At 36.7% G+C, this 12618-nt stretch overlaps 1 protein-coding gene across 8 annotated transcripts in view; it reads left to right on the top strand.

The window, feature by feature from the left end:
• MLH3 (mutL homolog 3) overlaps positions 1 to 12618 on the top strand; it is a 29884-nt gene that overhangs the window by 6399 nt on the left and 10867 nt on the right. For 4 of the 8 annotated variants that reach the window (XM_072839358.1, XM_072839363.1, XM_072839360.1 and 1 more), the window contains 7 exons: positions 1351 to 1446; positions 2142 to 2227; positions 2963 to 3067; positions 4158 to 4230; positions 10037 to 10108; positions 11357 to 11468; positions 12459 to 12618. In XM_072839358.1, coding sequence (XP_072695459.1) covers positions 1351 to 1446; positions 2142 to 2227; positions 2963 to 3067; positions 4158 to 4230; positions 10037 to 10108; positions 11357 to 11468; positions 12459 to 12618 — 704 coding nt within the window. Of the gene's footprint in view, positions 1 to 1350; positions 1447 to 2141; positions 2228 to 2962; positions 3068 to 4157; positions 4231 to 10036; positions 10109 to 10613; positions 10671 to 11356; positions 11469 to 12458 lie in introns of those variants that run through there. The other 4 variants (XM_072839359.1, XM_072839364.1, XM_072839362.1 and 1 more) reach the window with 3 other exon arrangements.

Here is a 12618-nt window from a genome sequence, read left to right as displayed (position 1 = left end):
TAAAGTATGTTGGATATAGAAACAAGGTCCATGGAAAGATGGCTCCTAAGCACCCTCCATTCACATGGAATGTTACCTGTCTGGAAAGGACTGATGTATATAAGACATTGGGACACCACTGTTGAACCATACATAAAAACGTTACCTAAGGTGAATTGTTAAAAAGTAAATTAAATTGTAGACAAGAGAAGATCTTTAAAGGTAATTTTAAGGAGTAGTGACAAATCTCCAAGTTCTGGCAGTTTTTTTTTTCTTTAAAATGCCTTTAACTCCGTTGTTTCTATTATGGTAACACTACCTTATTTCACCTTACCCTTTAATTTTATCATTCTAAATGAATCTCTCCCAATTCTTGCCCAACAGATTTATCTTTTTCAAATAATAGTTTCATGTTTTGCTGGTATTCAAAAACTGTCAAATTCAGGCATTATTTCTAAAAAATCAGACCATCATTCAGAGAGGAGGGCAGTTTTTGGACCAGATCTTACTGGACTTTGGAGTTTAAATTGAGGACTTTTCATTCATTTATTCATGTATTCATTCATTTATTGATTGTTCATACTGTGCTAGGTTGCAGATTCACTGACTTGGCTTTCAGGAGTTTACAATCTATTGGCGAAGACAGCTATCTAAATATAATATGGTGAGATAAATGTTGTAATAGAAACATATTTTGGGACGCCTGTGTGACTCAGTGGTTGAGTGTCTGCCTTTGGCTCAGGGCGTGATCCTGGAGTCCCGGGATCGAGTCCCACATTGGGCTCCCTTCAGGGAGCCTGCTTCTCCCTCTGCCTGTGTCTCTGCCTCTCTGTGTGTCTCTCATGAATAAATAAATAACATCTTAAAAAAAAAGAAACATATTTTGGGTATAAGAGACATATAAGTTGTGACCATTGAGAATCAGTGATCTATTTTTGGTGCTCATTCTGTATGGTATAGATGGATAATGGCACTAAGCATTAATGTAGTAGGTTCCTAAGTTAGTATAACTTCATTAAAGACTCTCAATCTAGTGTTTAGTAGTCTGCCTTATTTTTTTATTTGGTTTATGCAGAAATATTTTATGTAACTTGATTTTTAAAATAATTTATATTTTGAGTTCTGGGGATCCCTGGGTGGCGCAGTGGTTTGGCGCCTGCCTTTGGCCCAGGGCGCGATCCTGGAGACCTGGGATCGAATCCCGCATCAGGCTCCCAGTGCATGGAGCCTGCTTCTCCCTCTGCCTGTGTCTCTGCCTCTCTCTCTCTCTCTCTGTGACTATCATAAATAAATAAAATTAAAAAATAAAATAAAATAAAATAATTTATATTTTGAGTTCAAATGTGTAGGTTTTTCTTTTTTTACATTTAGGAACTCAGTATAGGTGTCATCCTTTTAGAAGCGACCTCATTCTTCCTTTCCTTCCAAGAGCTCGGGAAGAGAGGACTATGATGAGACAGAACAGAGGTAGGGGCAAATAACAGAGATTGCTGAGACACCTAGTATGTACTGTATCACCTAACTCAAAAAACAATTTTTTTTTTAAAGTAGGGTTGTATTATTAAGCTTGATCAGTGCCAGCTGTGCCTTACTGGAACCAGGAATTCCCCCATGGTCCTATTTAACAACAGAACTAAGTAATTCAGTACATGCATTTAGATCAGAAATTACTTTTCCAGACTTGAAGTCAATACTGGGTGATTATGCACAGTCTGTGGTGTCTTGTGATTGAAGAAATATCTCTTAAAGATTGGCACTGCACTACAATTGTAGTTTTATGTAAGCAAAATTCTTATTTTCAAAAAAAGCTACAGACATAGTGTTTGTTCTTTGTTTCTAAAAATAGGTAAGGTACATTTTAATCTAAAGGAAGTGAGACTACTAATTTGAACCAGTTTCTTCTTGACTTGTATTCTGAAATATCTTTTGAAAATAGTTTGGAGAAAAAGCTATAATGCCAGAAGATACAGTCATCAACTCTAGTTTAAAAAGTAACAGATCAAAACAATTTAGAGATCCAGCAAACACTGAACATTTGTAGAATATTGGAACAATATGTCTGATCTTTGGTCTTGAGGCTGCACCACACCAAATACAAGATGCCATTCATCTTTTTTTCTGATGCTCTTGATACCAACTTTACCTGTCTCCTTTTGCCTTAGATACTGTGGATGACACTGTTGGTAAAGAATCACTTCAGTCTTTGTTCTCAGAATGGGAAAATCCAGTATTTGCCCGTTATCCAGAGGTGGGTCTGTAGCAATTTTTCTTTGCTTGTTATTTTAAAATTTGTATTTCATTTAAGTTAGGTATGGGCATGAATGACTATACTAATTTTTAATTACAAATGGAAAGTGGGCATGTTTCCAAATAGTTTATTTGGAAATACTGTTTAATACAGAGAGGAGGAATCAGAATCCATCGCATTTTGGGAACTCCCACATTTTGTATTAAACTTGTGTGATCAGTGTGTGAATAGTGAATGTGTTTACCACTCTTAAAAACCCTGACTTACAGCCTTAGCAAAGTATTTATGGGGAGGTGATAATTAAACAAAACAAAACATGTTAAATCATTATATAAAGTAGTGAGTTTTCTACTGGAGGGACAGTCCATCCTTGGACATGAGTGTACATTCTCTCCTCAATGGGTTATCACAGAATGTACTTTGTGTGTTGTAATGAAGGTGTAGAATAAATGAACATTTGATTACGGATTTTTCAGTTAAGATGTGTTTAAGGAGTTGATCATAGGGCGTAAACAAATTGTTAATCTGAAACAATATTGGTTTTGTTAGTAATTCTGTTTGTAACCAAAAATTATTAAGACTAGTAATTCACACAGTTTTTTGAATTTCTGTGTTTCTTGAATTCAACACACCTCTAATAGGTTCTATGAAAATGAATGTTTTAAAGCACTTTGAGACAGTTCTGCAGATATAAAGAATTAAAATTTAAATGATGCTTATGCTGGATCTTTCTAGGTTGCTGTTGATGTAAGCAGTGGCCAGGCCAAAAGTCTAGTGGTTAAAATTCACAATGTCTTATATCCTTATCGTTTCACCAAAGAAATGATTCATTCGATGCAGGTAAAAAATTGACTTTGAAATCTTGTAAAAATATAGATAAGATCTAACCTGGGCTAAATCTTGTGAAATTGCATTTATTTAATGATCTAGGCCACCGTGGTCAAGGCACATGTGTTTTTTAAAATCTTACTGGAACTTTTATTATCCAGAGAAAAAGCAAAGGACTAATTTTAATTACAAAGAAAAAATGTCTTTAGTAATGTGAGCAGGTTTGGAGAGATGAATTATGGCTTGAGGCTCACAGTTTCAAAGATTATATATTGACTTTATATTTTGACAATAATTAATTAATCAACAAAATACTGTGGAGACCTTGTCCTTAAATGAGCAACAGTGCCCCGTTGTAAATGACTGCCTATTGTGTGAGGCTACAAATGACATGGTTTAGGAGACTCCAGATTGAGGAGCTCTGTTAACAAAAGGGACCCCTTGTCTCCTCTGCTTTGCTAGTTTGCCTTCTCCCTATACCACTCAGGCCATCTTCATCTCCTTATTTTTAGTATGGAAACAAATTAGGAGGTTAGACAGATACAGGTAAACTCCTCACCTGGCCTTGATGTGGTGCTAGAGCAAAGCAAGCTCAGATATAGGGGAGTGGGGTAGGAAAGTATGAGAACCTTTCTGTACCCGGACAGAGAAGAGCCACCGAGGTTAAAGCCCCTGGTAACTTTTAACTTACAGCTCTAAGGGACTACCTCTTCTGAAATTATTTTCCTTGCTTTTGCATAAATTTTCAAAATTTATTTCATCCCCATTTGGTAGCAGTCTCTGGTCATAATACATACTCAATAAGAGTCATTCTGTTGGGAACATTTCAAGTCTACTCTAAAGTCTTAGATTTTCTTAGCATGTCCCTTTTAGAATCCTTAGCTTGTAATCTCCTTCCTTTTTGTGTTCTGATCATTCTACTTGCCCATTTTTCAATCCTTCCTAATGACTCCCTCAGGTTCATCAGCACTTTACCATAGTCTTAGATATGAATGTTATAATGCAATGACTCTTAACTAAGTATAGTTTTATCTCTTAATATGCAGATAAGGCTTTGTTAATTTTTATTTAGTGTTGTACCGCTTATTTGAATGTATGACAGGTTCTCCAGCAAGTGGATAACAAGTTTATTGCCTGTTTAATGAGCACCAAAACTGAAGAGAATGGTGAGGCAGGTAAGATTGGAGTTTAGCCTTTATTAATATGGAGCTGGTCTTCTGATAGCCTCTTTTCAAGGTATTTTTTACATACAATACAGTTGCAGTGATTTGGACAGGTTAAAACCCAATTGGGAAAACCAATCTAAATCAATATTATGAAACCAATCTAAATTAATATTAATATTATTAAAGAACAGGTTTTTAAAAAAAATATTTATTTATTTGAGAGAGAAAGTGAGCAAGTGCACTCATGAGAGAGAGCATGAATGGGGTGGAGAGGGAGAGGGAGAAAGAAGCAGATTCCACACTGAGTAGGAAGCCCGACATGGGGCTCGATCCCAGGACCCCGGGATTATAAACTGAGCCGAAGGCAGACGCTTAACTAACTAAGCCACTCAGGCACCCTTGAAATAACAGTTTTAATGTACAGTAGTTTTATATTACATATACAGAGACATACATATGTAAGATACATGTTAAATTATTAATACTAGTTACCTTGGGAGGTAAAGGGGAAATTTCATCTTTTACTCTTTAAAATATTTTATATTGTTTGACTTTTTGATAATGTGTTCATGTATTCCCTTTATAGTAATAGAAAGTCTATATAATAAACTCTGCTAGGTTTATCAAGAGTTACATACAGTATCTTGGTGACTTGCTTTAATAAAACAATAATAGTTTGTAAACAATAATATTAACTCATTCAACAAATATTGATTGTCTGTTGCGTGCCAGGAACTGTACTAGGCCCTAGAGCTACAATGGTGGGAAAAAAATACACATCTAAGAGAAACAAATAAGTATATAAACATTAACATTTTAATTCTAGCTAGTGTTACTGAAGAGAGAAACAGTATGCTGTAAGAAAATATACTGAGAGATTTGATTTAGTCAGGGGGGCCTGGGAAGGTTTTCTTGATAAAGTGAGATCTGAAGTATGCATGTGAGCTAACTAGGTAAAGAAGGGAGGTAATAATATTGTGGGCTGAGGGAATGACAATATACAATTCGTGATTTCCTCTCCTCTAGTGAGACGAAGCAGGACAAATGCAGCTGGAGTGAAAGCATAGAGATGAGGCCAGAGAAGTAGCTTCCCACCAGTTAGAAGTGCCAGTTAGAAGCTTTGTATTTGTCCCAACACCAGTTGGAAACATTGGAAAGCTTTTTATTTTCTTTTTTCAGTGTTTGTTTTTGTAGTGGCACATGTCATATCACATTTGTACTTTGAAAATATTGCTCTGGTTGCAATATGGAGAATGGAGTGAGGGTGGGGTGGAATCCCAGTAACTGCAGAGAGACTGGTAGGAGGATTTTGCAATATCTAAAAATGATTGTTGGCTAAGACCAGAGTGGACTAGAGAGAACTGAGTGCATTGGAAAGATATATAGGAGATAAAGTCCAGGGTTCGGTGATGCATTGGGTAGATGAAAGGAAATCAAAGATGACTCCCTAGTTTTCTGACCTCCATAACTGAGTGGCTGATGTTGCAGGACCAGGTGACAGAGATCCCAAGGAGAGACTCAGATATCTGTGACATGGTAGAGACGGACTGAAGGAGGGTGATGGGAAAAGACAGTTTGTTTATTGGTTTGGGTTTTTTTTTTTTTTTTTTTTAACTGGAAGACACTTGAGCACATTTATGAGGAATGCTTGATAGTGTACATGGCTGAGAGCCCTGAGTACCAGTGAAGGACTTGGGTCCAGACAGGTAGACCCACAGGCAAGTGCTTCTGAAGTTTGAAAGCAGTTCATTCTCTTTGTATTTCAAAGTATTCCCTTTTACCTTGCTTACATGGTAGATTTACTTAGTAAATGTCCTAAGAGATCAAAGACAGATTAAAAGATCCGTCAGAATTGTCATAAATATGGAATCGGTGAAAGTCAAATTCTGGTAGTTTTACTGATCTGTGAAAATTAATAGATTTCTCCGAAGGTTTTGATTACCTGGGATTCTTTGTTGTTTAAAGATCTTATTTATTTTAGAGAGAGAAAGAGAGCAACTGTGAATGGGGGAGGAGAGAGGGCATCCCAAGCAGAATCTCAAGCAGACGCCACATGCACCGATTTCAGAGCCCGATGCAGGGCTCAATCGCAAGACTCTGAGATCATGACCTGAGCTGAAATCCTGAGTCGGATGCTTAATTGACTGAGTCACCCGGGCGCCCCTCTTTGTTGTTGAATACCAAAATCTTTATTAATGGCACCTGAGATGGGTATAGCCACAAAATCTGAGATATTCAGAGAAGCAGAAGGGACCTATTTAAATTCTCTTGAGATTCTGTATGGTCATTGGATTATAGTTGACCCTTGAACAGTGCAGAGATACCCCAAACCCCCACATAGTCAAAATCCATTTACAACTTCTGTCTCCCCCAAAACTTAACTCCTACTATAATAGCCTTGACCATTGGTCAAGGTTTGTTGACCAAAACCTTACCAGTGACATAAACACATATTTTGTATGTTCTATATATTACATGCTGTGTTCTTGTAATAAAGTAAGCTATAGAAAATGTTACTAACAAAATCATAAAGAAGAGAAAATACATTTACAGTACTGTATTTATTGAAAAAAAAATCTGCACATAGGTGGACCTGTGCAGTTCAAATCCATGTTGTTCAATGGTCTACTTTAGTTAGTTACCACCAAAGAGTACTCTTAGATAAATACATTTTTAAAATCAAAGTGTATTTTTACTGTCACTCGTGAATACTAAAAGCAACATATTCCAGTAATTGACTTACTTTAATATTTGCACATATTTTTGTAATTGACAAATATATTATTACTTTAAAATATTAGTGAAATGGGATGCCTGGGTGGCTCAGCAGTTGAGTGTCTGCCTTCGGCTCAGGATGTGATCCCAGAGTTCCGGGACTGAGTCCTACATTGGGCTCGTGCATGGAGCCTGCTTCTCCTCCCTCTGCCCGTGTCTCTGCCTCTGTCTCTGTGTCTCTCATGAATTAATAAATAATATAATAAAATCTTAAAAAAATAAAATAAAAAATAATAAAATTATACTGAAATTAATACCATATACTCATAAATTGGCATTTTGTATTACATATTTCCACCTATGATAAAATATAGTTGTTCAGTTATGATACCCCAAAGAATAAGGATTCATTCATTTATTCCATAAATACTTATTGTCTATTATGTGCCTGGTGCTAAGAGTATAACAGATAAAATCCTTGACCTTATGAAACTGCCATTCTGTTGTGTTAGAATATCGAAATACAGCTTCTGACATGATTACATTATCTTCATATATTCTGCTTCATTCAAGACATACAAAATGTTGTGAACCTTATGTAGATTGTGAATCATTCTGCTACCATCAGGTACAAGATTGATTTCTGAGGGTCCCTGACTCTTGATAATTCACACCAAAGCCAGTTTCAAGTTTAAGGTTACTCCCTCACAATTTTTTATTTATTCCATTGTTTTGCCCAATACAGGATGTTCTGTATTCATCACAACCAGCTGCAACTCCTCCTATTCTCAAAGGAATTTAAAATTCAACGTTTTGGGGCCTAATCCTGTGATTGAGCGTCAGAAAAATTATTTCCATTTTTCCCTTAAGTCTTAAGCTCTCATGCCATGAATTTGATGGTGTTTTAGAAATAGTAGATTCTTTAGTAGAAATGGGAAAAACAGGAATTATCTATTTTTGATCAAATTCAAGAGGAGAACTTTGATTGCAATATAACCAATAGCAATAAACCTCAACCCTTTGGCCCCAAGTAATAAAATTACGAGATAAAAAGATGTACTAAGGTAATGGAGAGTCAGTCCTCCTGTCAATGAGAAGATTTCCCTGTAGGTTTGGCTTTTTGGGTCAGGACACTCTGCCTTCTCTCTTGCACTTGAGAGTCAAAACCCTTGCTACTCAAAAGCTTGGTCTATAAATAGCATCACTTGGGAGTTTGTTAGAATTGTAGCATCTTGTGTCTCATCTCTACTGAATCAGAATCTGCATTTTGATAAGATCCACAGGTGATATGTATGACCATCAAAGTTTGAGAAACCTGAGTCTAAAACAAGGCAAACTATGGCTGTGAGCCAAATCCAACCATGACCTGCTTTTGTGCACCCAGGAAGAATGGTTTTTAAATTTTTAAGTGGTTGAAAAAAGCAAAAGAATAGTATTTCTTGACACATTAAAATTCTATGAAATTATGGGAAGCCTGGGTGGCTCAGTGGTTGAGCGTCTGCCTTCCACTCATGGCGTGATCCTGTGTTGGGGGATCGAGTCCCGCATCGAGCTCCCCACATGGAGCCTGCTTCTCCCTCTGCCTATGTCTCTGCCTCTCCATCTCTCTCTCTCTCTCTTGCTCGCTTTCTCTGTGTCTCTCATGAATAAATAAAATCTTTAAAAAACTATATGAAATTAATATTTCAGTATCTATAAATAAAGTTTTATTGGAACACAGCTACAGTGTTCATATATTGTCTGTGACTGCTTTGGTTCAAATACAGTGTTCATATATTGTCTGTGACTGCTTTGGTTCAAAAGGAATAGTTGAGTAGTGGTGACAGAAACCATATGTCCTAAAAAGCCTAAAATATTTACTATCTGGCCCTTCACAGAAAAAATTTGCTGACCTCTGATCTAAAGTATACTAGATGAGGCAGCCCGGGTGGCTCAGTGGTTTAGCGCTGCCTTCAGCCCAGGGTGTGATCCTGGGGACCCGGGATCGAGTCCCACGTCAGGCTCCCTGTGTGGAGCCTGCTTCTCCCGCTGCCTGTGTCTCTGCCTCTCTCTCTGTCTCTGTCTCTCATGAATAAATAAATAAAATCTTAAAAAAAAATTTTTTTTTAAAGTATACTAGATCTGGCAGGCCACCTTTTTAATATGTAAAGAGTTTGTGAGAAAAGTTTAAATTGGCTAGAAGAAGCCTGTTTTTTAAAATAATTCTAATTACACTTAAATTTAAAATACGTATTATTATATACTGTAAATCAACAAATTGAATTTATATGTTTGGTTATAATGTTTCTTAAAGTGAATCACATCTGTCATTTGTTATAAGTGTACTCCCTGGAGAAAAAAAAAGTATACTAGAATTACATTCTTCCTGGGGTTCAGAGTAGCTTGCAAATCAAAGTCAGGTGATTATAATAATGTGTTTAAGGTCCTTCATTGTATCAGTCTGAATTAATAAAACAAAATCAGTATTTAAACATTTTTAAAATTTATTTATTTGAGAGAAAAAGAGAGAGTGAGAAGCTGACTCCCAGCTGAGCAGGGAGCCTGATTCAGGACCCGATTCTCAATCCCAGGACTCTGGGATCATGACCTCAACCGACTGAGCCACCCCAGGCACCCTGCAAAATCAGTATTTAAACATTAGGAATGTAGGGCTTTCCCCTTGTTTTATTTTTTTTAATTTTTTTATTTATTTATGATAGTCACACACAGAGAGAGAGGCAGAGACACAGGCAGAGGGAGAAGCAGGCTCCATGCACCGGGAGCCCGACGTGGGATTCAATCCCGGGTCTCCAGGATCGCGCCCTGGGCCAAAGGCAGGCACCAAACCGCTGCGCCACCCAGGGATCCCTCCCCTTGTTTTATTAATGAAATACCAATGAACTAAAAAAAGAGTTTTTCATCAGGGATAAATTTGTAGTTTTCTCCATATTTCAATTTTTAAGAAATGAAAGATACAACTGTTACTACTAAGTATGTGTGTTTCCCTTATGCTTATGTTGTTAAATAGTTTGAATTAATCTTTTTTTCCTTCCACACAACATGATGATTTTAATCTTGATCTGTGAACTTGAAGCTTCAGTAACCCTTACTAATCTTCCAGGTGGAAACCTACTAGTCTTAGTGGATCAGCATGCTGCCCATGAGCGTGTCCGTTTAGAGCAGCTGATAACTGGTAAGGATCTGTTTGGGACTAGAAAAGATTTGAGACTCCCCTGCAGAACTTGTATACTTAAGGAGTTTTTCTAACTGTGACTGTTGTGAGGAAGGATGAACTGTATGTTCAAAAAATTAAGCTGAAATCTTCTGGTTTGGCTTCTATAACCAAAAGAATGTAGTGATTCACTTTACTGATTCAGACTTGGTGGTCTTACATGGTCAAAGATATATAGTGTCATTCATTTATTATTGACCTTAAGGGTTGGGTACATAAGAATTAGGCTACTTTCTTATGACATCCAACACAAAGATATGCCGCTGTGTATGGCCATATGCTTTTGGTATACATATCTTCTTCATAGCTCATCAGCAGAGACTACCAACTCAGAGGGCCCAATATATTGTTTTTATTTTAAAATTGTTTTTGAATGCATGGTATAATCAAATAAGTTCAAATCTGAAAGGTACAAAATGGAATATAACAAAGTCTCCTTTTTACCCTTGTTCCTCATCTCTCCTAGTTTCTCCACCCAGAGACAGCCAGTATCACTAATTTGCTACGTGTTTTTCCAGAGTCAGTATGTGGTTTTTAATTTTTGCTACCCTCTTTTCTCGTCATGAGGTAGTATGTTCTCCAAATGGTAAAATCCCAGGAAAATCTTTACTCCTATGGTCAAGTAATGGAAAATTAATATCAAAGAGTTAGGAGAGGACCTAGGAAGACTAGAATGGCAATACACTTCCATATTCACTTTTCCTTATGAAATTAAGACATAATTGTTGAGAAAGATACAGTAAAACTAGTGTTAGGAAAATTTGCTACAGTCTCGGAACCATTTGAGAACAGTACTGATCAGTTCTCTTCAGAGACTGGGAAACCCTTCTGAAGGAATGGGGAAGCCTTCTTGAGCCATAGGATTTTATAGTAAACCAATTTATTTCCTCAGTAATCAACATTACTCCCCCCACCACATTATTAAAACCACATTTATTGACTATCTCCGGGAACATTGCATTGTTCATTTCAGTGTAAGATTTATGTTTTACATTTCTTGTTTTGGAAAATACTGGTGAAATGAATAAATGGACTGGATATTGACTAGTTTGACGTTAATAATGGAAATTCAAAGCCTAAAACTGAACATTGAACACATCGCTAAGCACAATAATAATTAACATGGCTGTGCCTTATCATGCCTTACTTTTATCTGATTCTAGAAGACTTCACTTCCTACGCCTAACCCATTCATCTTTTTCCCAATAGATTCCTATGAGAAGCAACAGCCACAGGGCTCTGGTCGGAAAAAACTACTGTCTTCCACTGTAAGTCCTCCACTAAAGATAAGAGTGACAGAGGAACAAAGGAGACTCTTACGGTTAGTACCACCATGAGGATGTGATATTTATGGTATAAGCTCCGACAGTAATTCTATGAGGAAATATTGTTCCTTTTTTCAGATGAGGCACCTGGGACCAAAGGGAGGTTACATGACTTGTTCAAGGTCATAACTCTTGAGTGGCTTTCAGATGCAGGTCTTCTGACTCCAAATGCTGTTCTTTCCACTATATCACAGCTGTTGAGTATAGGATAGAGTTTCCTTGATAATTTTTTCCAGCAGTTGGCTTAGAATACTCTTACCATTTCTTGGAAAAGTCCATGTTTATGCTGTGCTGTTTCTAAAAGCAAAGTTGCTGCAGTAATTGCTTCCATTCTGCTTTGCCTTGGTGCATTCTAGATTCTTAGTTTTCATTACCATAATCATACTGAGGAGAAAGTAAAACACTGGGCCGCAAGGAAGGGGTAAATCATATGGTGAGTCATAAGATAGGACATTTTCCCACTTTGGGGCTGCACAAGTTATTGGAAATAAAAAAAGGATCATCTCTGAATTTATGTCAGGATTGGGAATATGCTACTGCCAATAAATCTTTTTCCCTGAGCCATAATTTATAATAGAGACAGATCCATTTATTTACATCCCATTAATCAGGACTTCTCAGTTCCTAGGCTGTTAATTACCTCCTGCTTTAATGTTGATTCAAAACATTCTCAGCCTTTTTATTTGTGCCAAACTCCTTGAAATGCCAGCAATGAGGAGAAGTTAGTAATCCCTCAGTGAAGAATAAAACTTAGGAACAAGATTTAGAAACAAATGGATTCTCTCAATGGAAAAGAAAAAAAAAGAAAGTTACTATAATTCAAAAAGGAAATTTGATAGTAAAATCCTAAACAAATGACCATAAGTATGAGAAAAACAATACAACTTTTAAAACTTGTGGCAGCTTTTGAGAAATTATCCAGCATTTGGAACTAGTACTGAAATGCAAATGAAGTAATACTTTTGTAATTGAAGTTATCTCTTTAGGTGTTACCACAAAAATCTGGAAGATCTGGGCCTTGAAATTCTATTTCCAGACACCAATGATTCTCTGGTCCTTGTAGGGAAAGTACCACTCTGTTTTATAGAAAGAGAAGCCAATGAACTTCGAAGAGGAAGATCTCCTGTGACCAGGAATATTGTAGAG

Source organism: Canis lupus, chromosome 9, assembly GCF_048164855.1.
Source record: "Canis lupus baileyi chromosome 9, mCanLup2.hap1, whole genome shotgun sequence".
NCBI classification, from domain to species: Eukaryota; Metazoa; Chordata; class Mammalia; order Carnivora; family Canidae; genus Canis; species Canis lupus.
The sequence above is the reverse complement of the archived record's forward strand: the minus strand, read 5'-3'. Positions and strand labels throughout refer to the sequence as shown.